This window comes from Cetorhinus maximus, chromosome 23 (assembly GCF_964194155.1).
Source record: "Cetorhinus maximus chromosome 23, sCetMax3.hap1.1, whole genome shotgun sequence".
Classification (NCBI taxonomy): domain Eukaryota; kingdom Metazoa; phylum Chordata; class Chondrichthyes; order Lamniformes; family Cetorhinidae; genus Cetorhinus; species Cetorhinus maximus.
The window spans coordinates 16,832,258-16,848,388 of NC_135901.1; the positions used below are offsets into that span (position 1 = coordinate 16,832,258).

Genomic DNA, 16,131 nt, shown 5'->3' on the forward strand with positions numbered 1-16,131 from the left:
AAGAAAAGCTATTCCCATCAGCTGATCATACAAGGACTCAAGGACAGAGGTTTAAAATTTTGGGTAAAAGCTGCGGGAGATGTGAGGAAGAATATCTTTACACAGTGAGTGGTGATGACCTGGAGGTTACTGCCTATGAGGGGGGTGGAAATGGACATGGTAGTGATTTCAAAAGGAAATTGGACAGAAGCATGAGGGAAATAAACTTGCAAGGATACGGGGATAGAGCAGGGGAACGGGACTGATTGGATTGCTCTACATAGCTGGCATGGACTCAATGAGTCTAATGGCCTCCTCTGTGCCATAATGACTCTGTGACTCTTATGTGTAATCTCATTCTGTAACTTAACCCTTGGAGCTCAGATCACTCAGGTAAATATGTGCTACACTCCCTCCTAGGCCATTCTATCTTTCCTGATGTTTGTTGCCCAGAACTGAACACAGTTCTTCAGGAATGCTCTAACCTGGGTTTGTGTGTCTCTGCATTTTTCCCGTCACACCTGAAATCGTCTCAGAATCACAGAGTGCAGAAGAGGCCCTTTGGCCCATCGATTCTGCATCAACATGTGAGAAACACCTGACCTACCTACCTAATCCCATTTACCAGCACTTGGCCCATAGCCTTGAATGTTGGTCAAGATGTCAAGGCCCATTGGTCCCTAATGGGCCCTACTCTTTCCCTGGTTATCCTCTTCCCATTGGCATTGAAAAAAAATATTTAGATCCCTGCAGTTGAATCTTTCAGACACTGAATTGTAGATTTTTCACCAAATATCAATTTACGATTGTAGTAAAAGTTCATAATTTTGTCAAGGGGGTCCTGCTGAAAGTTTTTCAAATTAAGGGGAAGGATCACAGATGGTGCTTTTAAAAAGGGACATTGCAGCCCTGAAAATCAGTGACACCTTCAGAATATTAGACTCCGGCCAGTTATAGGGTTGTTAACATCAGCAGAAACAAAATATTGCCAGACTATCAATATTAAACAAGCTTACAAGCAGCAAGAACAGCAGGATCCAACCCCTGCAGTCACTTATGAACTTGCTGATGTCTCAGGAGGCATCGTGACTGAGTGAATCCCTTCCCACACACCGAGAGTTGAATAACCTCTTCTCAATGTGAGTGCGTTGGTGGTCAGCAGGTTGAAAGACTTTGCAAATCCCTTCCCACACAGCGAGCAAGTGAACAGCCTCTCCCTAGTGTGAACTCGCTGGTGTGCAGTGAGGTTGGATGACCGACTGAATCCTTTCCCACAAACGGAGCATGTGAACGGTCTCTCCGCAGTGTGAACTCGCTGGTGTAAAATGAGGGAGGATGCCTGTCTGAAACTCTTTCCACAGGAAGTGCAAGTGAACAGCCTCTCTCCAGTGTGAACTCGCTGGTGTGTCAGAAGATGGAATGACTGAGTGAATCCCTTCCCACACTCGGAGCAGGTGAACGGCCTCTCCCCAATTTGGGTGCATTGTTGTACAGTGAGTGCTGAAGAGTGCCTGAACCTCTTTCCACAGGAAGTGCAGCTGAATAGCTTCTCCTCAGTGTGAATTCGCTGGTGTGACCAAAGGCCAGATGACTGAGTAAATCCCTCCCCACACACAGAGCAGGTGAATGGCCTTTCCCCTGTGTGACTGCGTCGATGGTTTTCCAGCAGGGATGGGTAACTGAATCCTTTCCCACAGTCCTCACATTTCCACAGTTCTCCATAGTGTGGGTGTCCTTGTGTCTCTCCAGGTTGAATGATTAGTTGAAACCTTGTCCAGACACAGAACATGTGTATGGTTTTCCAAACTGTGAACGATGTGATGCTTTTTCAGGCTGTTTAACTGGTTAAAGCTCTTTCCACAGTCAGTTCACTGAACACTCTCACTTGGGTGTGTGTGTGTGTGCCTCGGTGTTTATCCAGTGACACTGAAGTTCAGTATCTTTCCCCACTGACAGAACAGACAAACATTTCTCCTTCCACATTCAAAGTCTGAGAATATTCAGGTCCTGGTGAATCAAGTGACTCTGTCAGAAGATGTTTGGTTTGAGTTTCACATCTGCAAATCCTTCCCTTCTAATACTCTGGGAAACGAGTTTATAAAAATCATCACTGTCAGTCCGGGATGGAAATTCAGAACAGACAATTCTAGTTTTAATGGAATATTGTTTTCTCTCTTGTTCCCCCAAAGCTGTAAATTCCCGTCCCACACACTCTCCCTCCTCCCTGGGCTGAAATCCAAACCCATCTCCACCATTTCTTTCCTCCACTCCCAGTTTTCTCCCTCCCTCTCCTCTGCCTGGGTTCAGTTCTCCGGCTCCTGTCTGCAGACTGACAATAAAATCAATGAATTAATCATTTTCCAAACTCCATCCCTGTCAGTCCAGGATAGAAATGCACAATATTCTCTCCTCCTGCTGACAGGGGCAGGGATGACCGCGCATGCGCCCTGCTGCACAAGATGGCGGTCGTTAATCCGGGCCTCTCACCGAGGAACGCGGATCGGGGCAACTGCCGCCCACAGATACCAGCGAGGAACCGGTAGCTTGTTATTCTGGCTTCAGAACGGCTCAAAGTGTTTACGAAACCTGCCCGTCCACCCGCCGGCTGCATCTCTCCTGCAATTCCGCCCTTTATCTTACCGGCTGCGGACCTGACAAACAAGCAGCTTTCCTTCGCCCTCATACACTGCCCATGCTCCAAACTCGAGGCGGGATTGCACCTGCGCACTGATGTCCAGCAACCACACTGCGCATGCTCCCATCACAATGCCTGGGTGATTGACGGCAGCTCTGAACCAATAGCAAGAGGTTGCAGGACCAAAGGGGTGCGGCTGGCCCTCCAGCCAATTGGAGTGAATGAGGGGCGGGGCCTAACCAGGATCTCCCTCATTGGCTGAAACTCTGCATCATTTTGGAAGATGATTTGCCTCAAACTTCAGGAGAAAACTGGACCTTTCTTGCTTGTGGCTTTAAACAGATGAAACCCTGTGGGTGTGGAACAAATATTTCAATATTTGTTACTGAAATGTGGGAACATGGTGAAACAAGGCACAAACTTAAAGAAATAACTGGGCAGACAGGGAATTCACCATTTGAACAAGGGGAGTCCTTGGTTTCAATAAATGAACCGGCAGGAGGGTTAGGACAGGTCAGGGATAAAGTTAATATTCAGAACAATACAGAATGTAAAGGAAAAACTGATCTCAAAGACAATTTGTTGTAATGTGTGTGGAGGGGATGTGCTGAACCAGGTTTAAAGAGGTTAAACATGTTTTCCATATTGCACAATCACAATGCTTCAAAGATGAGACATGAAAGCCCTCAACATTAATCATGACAAGTGGGAAGCTAATTGATGATTGATGCAACTGGAAACACCAGCTGTGGGCAGGAGTTCACCACCACAGCAACATGTCGTTTCAGAAACTTCAACACAGACAAACAAGGTGTCAGCAGAAATCATCTCGCAACACGAGTAAGGAAAACCTTCATACGAGGCACTTTTGCCTTTACAGAATCGGCTTGTTCAGCCATCAGATGAAGTGCAGCAGATCGTCTCATCTGATCTCACCAAAGTTCTGAGGCTGCATTCCCATCATCTCTCACAGATGGACAGATGCTAAACATATGGGACAATCACATTAAAATCTGGAACTCAGATGCGGATAAGGATTGGTGTTAGGTGAGAAGGTCTGGATCAATGTCTTACTCCAGGAAGCTTTAAAATCAGAATGGCAGCATTTCAGAAATTATTCCTGTGATATCAGTGATCCCATTCCTATCTGTTAGTAAGACCGATGGAAGTATTTAGTGGAGACAGTAGCATGCTGGAGGATGATGTACACAAGGGTTTTCTGAACTGAGGATAATAGTGAGGGGAAAGGAAGGGATCTTGAAAAAAAAACAGACTCTTCATGTTGTTACAAAGGACATGGGACCTTCCACTTGGTTTGACACAACACACACACAAACCCACATGGATTCACTTCCTATCGATCAGGTGGACCAGGTTTTGCCTCACACCGCCAACTAACTAAGTTACTGACTAAGACTGGCGATAAAGTATCAGTGTCTGCAAGGACCAAAAAGTTATAGAAATTCAAGTAAACATCACCCTCCAGGGACTCAAAGCAGTTTTGACTATCTAATTCCAGCACTTTCTCTGAACCTTAATCTATAATGGACAACATCTTGAACAGACATAATGACAAAAAGCTAAGCCACCAATAGATATTAGGCGGTTTATGTCTCCTCTGGTGATCAGCCCTGGTGGGAGATTTTAGACAATACAGAACATCTTTGCATAATTGCAGCCTCTACTTTCCTATTGGTATTCCGGATAATTCCCCTTATATTGATGGTCTCGGTGAAGGTCAGGCCACAAGGCAGAATGGATGAAAAGATGGCTCCAAACTCCCTCTAAATCTAACCCTCTGATTTCGGTTTTGTAGCCATTTCCATCCATCTGCTGCCTGGCCCTTCACTCCACAGAGCCTGATCTTGGTCACCTTGTGCACACTGTTATGGATAACAAGCGGGTTACAAAACAGAAAGCAGAGAGAAGAGGTTAAGAGTAGCAACTCAGACTGGTAAAAGGTGGGAATTGATGTTCCACAGGGAGCAATGCTGGAACCACTGTTATTCAAATTTATATAAACGATTTGGACTCAGAAATCAGAAAACCAATTTTAAAATTTGGGAGCAGAATTACAGTAAATCACAGATAAGAATTCCCAGTTAACAAAACTTTGTTGTACAGTTCATTAAATCTTTAATTCAGTAGCACAGTGTACAATGACATGAGGAAGTGATTAACTGATTTATTTATGAATTAATTGATTACCAAATTGGGAAGTACAGTTAATACTGAGGAAGACTGCAACAAAATCCTGGAATCTAACACACACACACCAATATAGCAGGGAATTCTTGGAAACATGGTGCAGGTCCTTCTTTATCTGGAGATCAAATGTCTGTTGTATAATTATCCCGGGAGTTAAAAGGATCCTGTGAATTCCTCCTTGTGTTATTTTAATACAGACTTTACACTATTTACTTTTAGCTACATTTTACTATGTTAAAGGTGCTATGTCAATACAAGTTGTTGCTGACATTGGCTTAAAGTAGTAGACTCAGGACTGTCACCAATAAACCTTAAAAACTTCACAGAATAATCACCACAGTCATTTTTAAACTGGAGACTTATTCCTGCCATTTCAGTTTCAGTCAGGAACAGAGCACACTTTTACACCAATCTCTGATTTAACAGCACATTTCCAGACTGCCTGACTCAGGTTGTACAACCACAGTTGTAAAGGAGCCTTCTACTCGGGAACTTTGAAACCCAATGATTCCAAACAGAAATCAGAGGGATAGATTTACAGGGAGTTTGTATTTTTCCATCCATTTTTCTATGTGGCCTTGGATTCCACAGCCTGACCTTGGTCATCTTTAGGCTGTATATACTGCACAGAAGTGGCTGTGACACATTTCTCACACACCTCAGGATTAATCCACATGTGGGTTTTGCTGTCAGTGAAGAAATATGAGAAAGACCAAAATGCCATTTGTCCCTCTCAGTGTGACCCTAAAGGACTGCGTCCAGGCTGAAGTTCTGTTCCTGGTGTATGATCCTCCCCCAGATTGTCCTTCCTGAGCTCCAGCCAGGTGATGTTAAACACTCAGGTACGAAAGACAAAATTGTACAACAATGTGTGAAAAACAAAGTTTGACATGCTATGTCCAACAAGCCTAGTCTGTCCAACCTTTCCTCATAAGACAACCCCCCCATTCCTGGTAATGATCAACTAAACCTTCGCTGAACTGCTTCCAATGCATTTACATCTTTCCTTAAATAATGAGACCAATATTACACATAGTACTCCAGATGTGGGCTCACCAAATGCCCTGTATAACTGAAGCATAACCTCCCTACTTTTGTATTCAATTTCCCTTGCAATGAACGATAATATTCTTTCAGCTTTGCTAATTTCTTGTGGTACCTGCACACTAACCTTTTGCGATTCATGCACTGGGACACCCAGATCCCTCTGAATCTGAGAGCTCTGCAGTCTCTCACCATTTAAATATGATTTTTTATTCGTCCTGCCAACATGGACAATGTCACATCTTCCCACATTATACTCCACTTGCCAGATCTTTGCCCACTCACCTAACCTATTTGTATCCTTTTGTAGCCTCCTTATGTCCTCTTCATAATTTATTTTCCTACCTGTGTGTCATAAGCAAATTTAGCAACCATACCATTGGTTCCTTCATCCAAATCATTTATATAAATTATAAAGAGTTGAGGTCCCAGCACTGATCCTTGTGGCACACTAACCATCACATTCTGCTAATCAGAAATATACCCATTTATGCCCACTCTCTGTTTCCTGTTAGCTAGCTAATCTTCTATTCATGTCAATATGTTACCCCCTACACCATGAGATTTTATTTTCCACAATAACCTTTAATGTGACATCTTATCAAAAGCCCTCTGGAAATATAGGTACAGTACATCCACCAGTTCCCCTTTATCCACAGCACCTATTACTTCTTCAAAGAACCCCAATAAATTGGTTAAGCATGATTTCCCTCTCACAAAACTTTATTGACTTTGCCTGATTACCTTGAATTTATCTAAGTGCCCTGTTATAACACTTGTAACATTTTTCCTATGATAGATATTAAGCTAACTGGCCTATACTTTCCTGCTCTCTGTCTCCCTCCCTTTTCTATTTTCCTATCTGATGAGACCTTCCCCGAATCTAGCGAATTTTGGAAAATTAAAACCAACGCATCAACTATCTCACTAGCCACTTCTTTTAAGACCCGAGGATGAAATCCATCAGGACAGGGGGACTTGTCAGCCCGCAGCTCCAACAATTTGCTCGGTACCACTTCCCTGGTGATTGTAATTTTCTTGAGCTCCTCCCCCTTTCCAAATCCTGATTTACAGCCATTCTTGGCATATTACTTGTATCCTCTATAGTGAAGACAATGCAAAATCCCTCTTCAATTCATCTGCCATTATTAACTCCCCAGACTCACTTTCTATAGGAGCAACCCTCACTTTGTTAACTCTTTTCATTTTAAAATATCGAAATTTACTCTTACTATCTGTCTTTATATTTCTAACTAGCTTTCTCTCGTTCTCGACCTTTTCCCTCTTTATTAATCTTTCAGTCATTCTTTTCTTTTTTTAAATTCTGTCCAGTCTTCTGAGCTGCCACCCATATTTGCACAATTATATTTCAGCAGAAACAAACTCCAGCTGTCAGAATGAAAGAATTCAATCCTGAACAGGATTAACAGCAACAGTAACCAGATTTCAATCCCCATAGTCACTCGTGAACTCGCTGGTGTGTAATCAGATCCTTTTCACTTTTAAAGGTCTTCTCACAGTCAGAACATTTAAAAGGTCTCTGATCAGTATGAACAAGTTGATGTGTCAGAAGGTGGGATGACCGAATGAATCCTTTTCCACACATGGAACATGTGAATGGCCTCTCGCCAGTGTGAACTCGCTGATGTGTCAACAGGTCAGATGAATTGGTGTATCCCTTTCCACACATGGAGCAGGTGAATGGCCTCTCCCCAGTGTGAATTCGTTGGTGTGTCAGTAGTTTGGATGGCCGATTAAATTCCTTCCCACAGATAAAGCAGGTGTATGGACTTTCCCCAGTGTGAATGCTCTGGTGAGTCAGAAGCCTGGATAATCGGTTAAATCCCTCTCCACACAAGGAACAGATGAATGGACTCTCCCTTGTGTGAATGCGCTGGTGTGTCAGCAGGTAGGATGACTGAGTGAATCCCTTCCCGCGCACAGAGAATGTGAACTGCCTCTCTAAACTGTGAGTTTGCTGGTGCCTCAGAAAGTTTGATGAATGACCGATTGCCTTCCCACACACGGAGCAGATGACTGAACTCTGCTCAGTGTGAATGTGCTAGTGTCTCAGAAAGCTGGATGAATGAGTGAATCCCTTCCCACACACGGAGCAGGTGAATGGCCTCTCCCCAGTGTGGCTGCGTTGATGAATTTCCAGCTTTGATGGGGAACCAAATCCCTTCCCACAGTTCCCACATTTCCACGGTTTCACCATGGTGCTGATGTCCTTGTGGCTGTCCATGTTGGATGGTCAGTTCAAACCTCATCCACACAATTTGTCCTCGCTGTGAATGGTGCAATGGTTTTTCAGGCTGTGCAATTGGTAAAACATTTCTCCTTCTATATTAAAGATTCAATGATATCCAGCTCCTGATGTATTGAGTGAATCTGTCAGATTTTGACGTGATGTTTTCTTTGAGTTTCCTGTCAGCAAATCTTCCTGTTCAAGTATCCTGTAAAAGGAGTTTACAAAAGTCAGTAAAGGATAGAAATTCAGAACAGACAATTCCAGTTTCTTTCCTTTTTCTAATTTGTTCATGTGATGTGGGTGTCACTGGCAAGACCAGTATTTGATGCCCAGCTGGAATTGCCTTGAGAAGATGATGGTGAGCCACTTCCTTGAACTGCTGCAGTCCATGTGGTGTCGGTGCTGTTAGGAAGGGAGGCCCATGATTTCAACTCGGCGACAGTGAAGGAACAGCGATACATTCCCAAGTCTGACTTATGATGGATGAAAGGTGATTGGTAAAGCAGCTGAAGATGGTTGGGCCTCGGACACTGACCTGAGGAACTCCAACAGAGATGTCCTGGGATTGAGATAACAAAGAATAAAAAAAATACTGAGAAATGTTAACTTGTGTTGTTGATAAAAGAGATACTCATTTAATTTTTCAGAGATGACTGATTCCCCAGGGGTTCACTCTGACTCCCCTGACTGACTGACTCAGGGTCCAGTCCTCAATGCCCCCGATTGGTGACTGAACTCGCTGCTCCTTTGCTCCTCCGGCCTCTGAGCTCCTCTTGCTGTTGTTTCCCAGGACAGTCAATGTCCGCTCTCCAACATGACCCTGTCAGGTGGAGTTCAGGGGCTCAGAGGAAGAAAAGAAAATGAGGCGGTGAATATGAGTTGGGAGAAACAAGGAGAGAAACAGGATTCAATGGAGAAACTGAGCGGGGGGCAAGCGCAGCCTCAGGAACAGCGAGTGCGGCTCTCAGAGGCCGAATGAGAGCGGCCGGGCCCGGCGGCCGTGCGGTGATCTCCCCGGGCTGGGGGTCGGGGCTGCCCATTAAAGCGATGCTGCAGCGCCTCCCCCATCCTCGCCGCGGCTTCCCAGTTTCTTCTCCATTTCCACCGAGTCCGACTCACAACAAAGGAGCCGCCCAGAAACGGGATTCCTGTTGGTCATTTTCTATTCATTTTACGGAGGTTTTGGGTTTAGATTTCTTTCTGTCTCTCTCCAGCTTTCTTTCTCCGTTTATTTCTTCGCTTTGCGCTACTGAAGTCTTGAAGAAATAATGGCAAGTGAATGGAAAGCCTGTTTATGAGATAAACACACAGCAGGGGAAGTGAGCTGCAGAAGGGGCAGGGAAAGACTTTACACATGGGGAGAGGGGGGCAGGAGTTTGAGAAGGTAGAAATCACAGAGGGAGCTGTTGAAGTGGGAGATTATACAGAGGGGGTGGGAGGCTGCTGTTGATTTCGGAGGGGGGTAATTAGAATGTACATGGGGACAGGGTACTTGCACATGTTTGAAATAGTGAGGGTTCGCAGTTGCATGTTTTAAATGGTGAATGTATATGAATGATGATATTATAACGAAGTCCAGAGAGATACGGGGTGGGTTGGGAGGTGGAGGGTGGTGCTGGAAGGAGTGCAGGGACTGTTTTGATGGTGGGTTGGGTATTATATGGGGGTTTGAGAGAGAATATTGGAGTGGGCAAATACGGGGTTAAAAATGGCGCGTGGAATTTGGCGGCCGCAAAAGAAATGGCAGCGATAAAATGATGCGGAGATGGAATAATCGCCTGTTGAAATTCGCAGGGAGGAAAAGAATGGGGGTTGGATAGTTGCGGGAGGGAAAACAAAAGAGTCTAGATTTCGAAAGAGTATTTTGTGGCCCAAATTGTTTACATTGGATAAGATACAACAAAGAACCTCATTAAACAAACAAGTTGAAGTCTATTTTTTGAATTGTAAACCAGGGGAGAGCGCGAACGCATTCCCCCACTACCACAAATTTTGCAGTCGAGTATCCCGCATTTGGGGACATCGCAGGCATCAGCACATCCGAAGTGCAAGGGGATAGCCTCGTCCTGGGAGAACAACCTTTTTTTTTGTAAAAATATACTTTATTCATAAAATATCTTCAATCACATTCAAAACCATTTCAAAAACAACATTACAAGGGTACAATCCAGGTTAAACTTTTACAAAATGTATCACCAGGTGCATCAGTACAAACAATATTACAATCATTTACAGCCTTTCATTTTGATCTGTACAGCCCGAGGGGCTCTAAACAGTTCCCAGTCTCTCGGTGCGCTGTGGTAGAAAGGTCTTAGACAGCGACCCTTCCCCATTGCGCCTTTGCGGCAGCTGCCCCAAGCTTTAGTGCGTCCCTCAGCACGTAGTCCTGGACTTTGGATTGTGCCAGTCCGCAACAATCGGTCGGGGACAACTCTTTGTGCTGGAAGACCAACAAGTTTCGGGCAGACCAAAGCGCGTCTTTCACCGAGTTGATGATCCTCCAGCTGCAGTTGATGTTTGTCTCGGTGTGTGTCCCTGGGAACAGCCCGTAGAGCACAGAGTCCTGTGTCACAGAGCTGCTCGGGATGAACCTCGACAGCAACCACTGCATCTCTCTCCAGACTTTCTTTGCAAAGGCACAATCCACAAGGAGGTGAACAACGGTCTCTTCCCCACCACAGCCACCTCGAGGGCAACGTGCAGAGGGGGTGAGCCTCCTGGCGTGTAGGAAGGATCTGACGGGGAGGGCCTTTCTCACCACCAGCCAAGCTACGTCTTGGTGCTTGTTGGAAAGTTCTGGCGATGAGGCGTTCTGCCAAATGACTTTGACAGTCTGCTCGGGGAACCATCCCACAGGGTCCACCCTCTCCTTTTCCCTCAGGGCCTCTAGGACGTTACGTGCTGACCACTGCCTGATGGACTTGTGGTCAAAGGTGTTTTTCTGCATAAATTTTTCCACCAGGGACAGGTGGTACGGCACGGTCCAACTACTTGGAGCGTTCCGCGGCAGCGTGGCCAGACCCATCCTTCGCAACACCGGGGACAGGTAGAACCTCAGCACGTAGTGACATTTGGTGTTTGCGTACTGAGGGTCTACGCACCGCTTGATGCAGCCACACACAAAGGTGGCCATCAGTATGAGGGCGATGTTGGGCACGTTTTTTCCCCCTTTATCTAGAGGCTTGTACATCGCGTCCCTGCGGACACGATCCATTTTCGACCTACAGATAAAGCGGAAGATGGCTCGAGTGATCGCCGTCGCGCAGGAGTCTGGAATGGGCCAGACCTGCGCCACGTACAGCAACAGCGAGAGTACCTCACACCTGATGACCAGGTTCTTACCCGCAATGGAGAGGGAGCGTCGCTCCCACATGCCCAGTTTCCTTTTCACCATAGCCACTCGCTCCTTCCAGTTTCTAACGCATGCCCCGGTCCCTCCGAACCATATCCCCAGCACCTTCAGGCCGTCAGCCCTGACAGTGAAGGGGAAAAAGGATCGGTCAGCCCAGTTCCCAAAGAACATGGCCTCGCTCTTCCCCCGATTTACCTTGGCTCCCGAGGCCAGTTCGAACTGGTCGCAGATGTGCATCAGTCTGCGCACCGACAGCGGGTCCGAGCAGAAGACGGCGACGTCGTCCATGTACAGGGAGGCTTTTACCTGAGTGCCTCCGCTGCCTGGGATCGTCACTCCTCTTATGCCCGGATCCTTCCTGATGGACTCGGCAAAGGGTTCTATGCAACACACGAAAAGGACAGGCGAGAGAGGACAGCCCTGCCTGACTCCAGATTTAATCGGAAAGCTATCTGTTTCCCACCCATTGATTGAGACTGCGCTGCTGATGTTAGTGTAGAGCAGTTGGATCCAATTTCGAATTCCCTCCCCAAACCACATTTTGGAGAGCACATCCCCCATGTAGGTGTGCGATATTCTGTCAAAGGCCTTCTCCTGATCCAAGCTGATGAGGCAGGTATCCACACCCCTGTCCTGTACATAGGCAATCGTGTCCCTGAGCAGCGCCAGGCTGTCAGAGATCTTCCTGCCTGGCACAGAGCAGGTCTGGTCAGGGTGAATCACCAATTCCAGAGCGGATTTGACCCGATTGGCGATGACCTTGGACAGAATCTTATAGTCCATATTCAACAGTGAAATGGGTCGCCAATTTCTAATTTCCTCCCTTTCCCCCTTGTGCTTGTAGATGAGGGTGATGATGCCTTTCCTCATGGATTCTGACATACTACCGGCCAGGAGCATACTCTCGTACACCCCTAGCAGGTCTGGGCCGATCAAGTCCCACAGAGCCGAATACAACTCCGCCGGCAAGCCGTCGCTTCCGGGGGTTTTACTCTTCTCGAAGGACTCGAGGGCCTTAGTCAGTTCATCAGGAGTTAGCGGTTTGTCTAGGCTCTCCCGCGTACTGTGGTCTAAGACCTCCGTGATAGAGGACAGGAAGGACTGGGAGGCCGTGCTGTCCGTGGGCTTCACGTCATACAGTCCGGCATAAAAGGATTTGCTGATCCTCAGAATGTCGGACCGTGATGACTTTACTGAGCCGTCTTCTTCCTTCAGGCTGCTGATCACAGAGCGCTCTCTGTGTACCTTTTGGAAGAAGAAACGTGAGCACGTCTCATCCTGCTCCACGGAGCGGACCCTGGAACGGAAAATGATCTTGGAGGCCTCCGAGGCAAAGTGCGAGGCTTGCTGGCCCTTCACCTCTTGGAGCTCCTCCTTGACATCGACCCCCATCGACTGCAGCCGGAGCAGATTCTGCATCTTTTTCTGGAGTCGGGACATTTCCCTCTGTTCCTTTCTAGCTTTCTGGGTGCCTTTGAGGATGAAAAACCTCTTGATGCTTCCCTTGATCGCTTCCCACCAGTGTGTCAGGGACTCAAAGAGGGGTTTCACGGTTCTCCAACCTTTGTAATCCCTCTTGAGCTCCTCAATGTTCTCTGGGGTCAGCAGTTGCACATTTAGCTTCCATGCCCCCCTGCCCACCCTCAGGTCCTTCTCCAAGTGGCAGTCCGCCAGTAGGAGGCAGTGGTCAGAGAAGAACACCGGCTTGACCTCGGTGGATCTGACTGTGAATGCACGGGACACAAACATGAAGTCTATCCTGGAACGAATGGACCCGTCTGGCCGCGACCAGGTGTATCTACGCTGCGCTCCGTCTGCAGGGTTGCTGAAGACGTCGTGCAGCTTGGCATCCTTAACTGTTTCCATCAGGGATCTGGACGTAGCGTCCAATCTGCTTCCGGCCCTGCCGGATCGTCCAGCCGCATCGATGATGCAGTTGAAGTCCCCGCCCAGAATGACCGGCCTGGAGGTCGCCAGCAGCAGTGGGAGCTGCTGAAAAACCTCCAGCCGCTCAGCCCCTTGTGCCGGGCCGTACACGTTAATTAACCGGAGTGGAGCGTTCTTGTACATTACGTCTGCTACCAGGAGTCGCCCGCCCACCACCTCCTTGACCTCGGAGACGGTGAAGTTGCCTCCCCGCAGCAGAATACCCAGGCCGGAGGAACGAGAGTCGTTTCCGCCCGACCAGATCGATGGCCCGTGGGACCACCATCGTGACCATTGCCTGTAGGAGCTGAGGTGCGGTATCGCACACTCCTGCAGAAACAACAGGTCAGCTTTGACCTTGGCTAGGTAGTCCAAGGTCGCAACACATCGCGTAGTAGATTTAATGCTACGCACATTTATGGATACAATCTTTAAACCCATATTAAAGCATTTATTCTCCTACCAAACCCACTGTCTCTGAGAGTCCCAGACCTTTAGTCTGCTCCTTCATACCCGTAGTGAGCTCAAATTCCTTCACTTTGGATGGGCTGAGGTAGATCTCCTTGGCCGTGTTCTGCTCCAGTGGCGTCTGGAGGTTCACGTAGTGAGCGGGTTTTGAGATGACCTTTGCTGGAGAAGCTTCTCCAAAACTCACCCCCTCTGGGGGGTTGCTGTTCCCGGCTTCCTGGAGCTGGGGTGCGATGATTGCCTCACTGCTCCCAGATTCCAGGGGCTGTGGTGCACTGGCCTCCTCAGGTTGCAGGCGAAGTTGGGGTGCGCTGGTCTCCTTGTTGTCTCCAATTTTCTGGAGCTCGGGTGTCTCGTCCTCCAACGCCCTGGAGCTTTGCCGCCTCTTCTGTCGGTGCCGCTCTGGCACTTCATCATCCGAAGAGCTGCTGCCCTTGTCATCCGTGTCGGATGGGAGACGCCTCTTGCCGCTTCTCTGGGAAACGCCTTTGCTTCTTCTTCGCTCCCTCTTACTTTTCTTGTTCTTCACCGTCCGCCACTCCCCCTGCTGCTTTTCCACTGCTGCCTCCTCCTCCATTGATTCGCTGTCCTGAGGACTGGAAGGTTCAGGGGGTAGTGCTGTTGATTGGCTCTCTGTTGCCTCAATCTCTTTCTCCACCTTGTCTCTCTCTGTGTCCTCCTTTGTCCCGTTGAGCTCCCTGGGGGCCTTGGTGGTTGGAGTGACACGGAACATTTCTTCTGCTTCCCCCTGGTCGGCTTTGGCTGCCTGTGCGTAAGTACGGCAGCGTTTGGGGCAGGTCCTGTAGAGGTGACTTGCCTCGCCACACAGGTTGCAGCACTTGGCCTGTTTGCAGTCTTTTGTCTGGTGCCCTTCCTGTTTGCAGATCTTGCAGAGGGAGGCGCTGCAGTTGGCCGCCACATGACCAGCCTTGCCGCATGAGCGACAATGCTTGGGTTGCCCAGCGTAGACCAGGTAGCCCCGGTTTCCCCCGATAGCGAAACTGGAGGGAGGGTGGAAAATGGCCCCCTTACCATCGGTCTTTAGCGTGACCTTAAACAGGCGTTTGCCTGTCCAGATCCCCAAGTCGTCTCGAATCTCGGTGCCGCTCCCCACCTTATCGAAGTACCTGGTGAGGAAGGTGACCACGTCGGCGACAGGGACGAAGGGGTTGTACACATGCACCATCACCTCACGTTCCCGTTGCAACGGCAGAGAAAAGTGCGGCTCCGCCGTCAGGATCTTCATCTCCGGCAGGTCTCTCTTCTCCTCGAACGCCCTCAGGAGCCGGACGCAGTCTGCCACTCGCTTGAACGTCACATCGAAATAACCACCTTTGCGGGAGTCGTGCAGGGTGAAGATCTCCGTAGCTTGGAAGCCGCACGCCTTCAACAGGATCCTCCTGGTGAAGAAGCCCCGATCCATAGGTGATCCTCCTTCGTCGCTGTGGTTCACCGTGACTCGGACGGTGATAGGTAACCCACGGTATGGATTCGGATTGCGATTGGTTATCGCCCTTCCATCCCGACCTTGCCATGGCAGGACCATGGTGTCGCTCCTGCAACACTTGATCTTAGCCAAAAGGCCGAGAAGCGTTTTTACAAACGTTAGATATTTCACGTAACCCGGCCATACAGTATCTTCAGCAGATAAACACCAAATCACAACAACCAGGGACTGAATCCCTCAGCAGCACCTTTTTGTAGAGACACAGCCAAATTATATAACTCAATTTCAGCAGAATCACATGAAACATTGTAAAATATCTCCATACAGAATCCACCAAACCCAAGTTTCAGTGAATGAATCAGTTATTAAAATAGACAAAAATATAAAGCAAAGACTCAAATAAAACAGTTACTAAGTAAGTGAATGGTTCTTACCTGCAGTCACCGTCACCATGGTCCCTTGTCCCCAGTAGCCCATAGCGTCACAGTGTTACACTTCCTGGGCTGTGCCATACAATAATTGTCACTGCACGAAAAAGACAGAAATCCACCATTATTTTAAATATTCATAAGTCAGAGGCAAAGTAAGGTCACGATGAATCTTCACGAAATTATAGTTGTGTTTGTAGATATCTTTAGGTATCCATCAATAATCCTCATGTTTTATAATTCACAGAGTAACACATGAACATGTTCTTGAAATCACCAACTGATGAATGGATAATTCTCACAGTTTTTCCATTTTAAACCATGTTTTTTGGGCAGCGCTGGACAGAAATAATACTTCATTGTAAATATAGCAGGATTTTAAAAGCGAGCACT

The 16,131-nt window shown here is 47.6% G+C and overlaps 3 protein-coding genes and 1 non-coding gene across 4 annotated transcripts in view; 2 read left to right on the plus strand and 2 right to left on the minus strand.

Moving 5' to 3' along the window:
- The window catches only part of LOC144696999 (uncharacterized), a 608,705-nt gene that overhangs the window by 83,689 nt on the left and 508,885 nt on the right, over positions 1-16,131 (plus strand). The window lies entirely within an intron of this gene.
- The window catches only part of LOC144697121 (uncharacterized), a 392,678-nt gene that overhangs the window by 38,135 nt on the left and 338,412 nt on the right, over positions 1-16,131 (plus strand). The window lies entirely within an intron of this gene.
- On the minus strand, positions 1,034-15,787 carry LOC144697851 (uncharacterized). Its single transcript, XM_078569825.1, has 4 exons — positions 15,755-15,787; positions 8,810-8,937; positions 7,414-7,692; positions 1,034-1,451 (listed from the first exon to the last, which is right to left on the minus strand). The coding sequence occupies exons 1-4, from the start codon at positions 15,785-15,787 to the stop codon at positions 1,034-1,036; spliced, it is 858 nt and encodes a 285-aa protein (XP_078425951.1).
- On the minus strand, positions 10,070-10,234 carry LOC144698581 (U1 spliceosomal RNA). Its single transcript, XR_013580530.1, has one exon. It is a non-coding gene; the product is annotated as a U1 spliceosomal RNA (small nuclear RNA).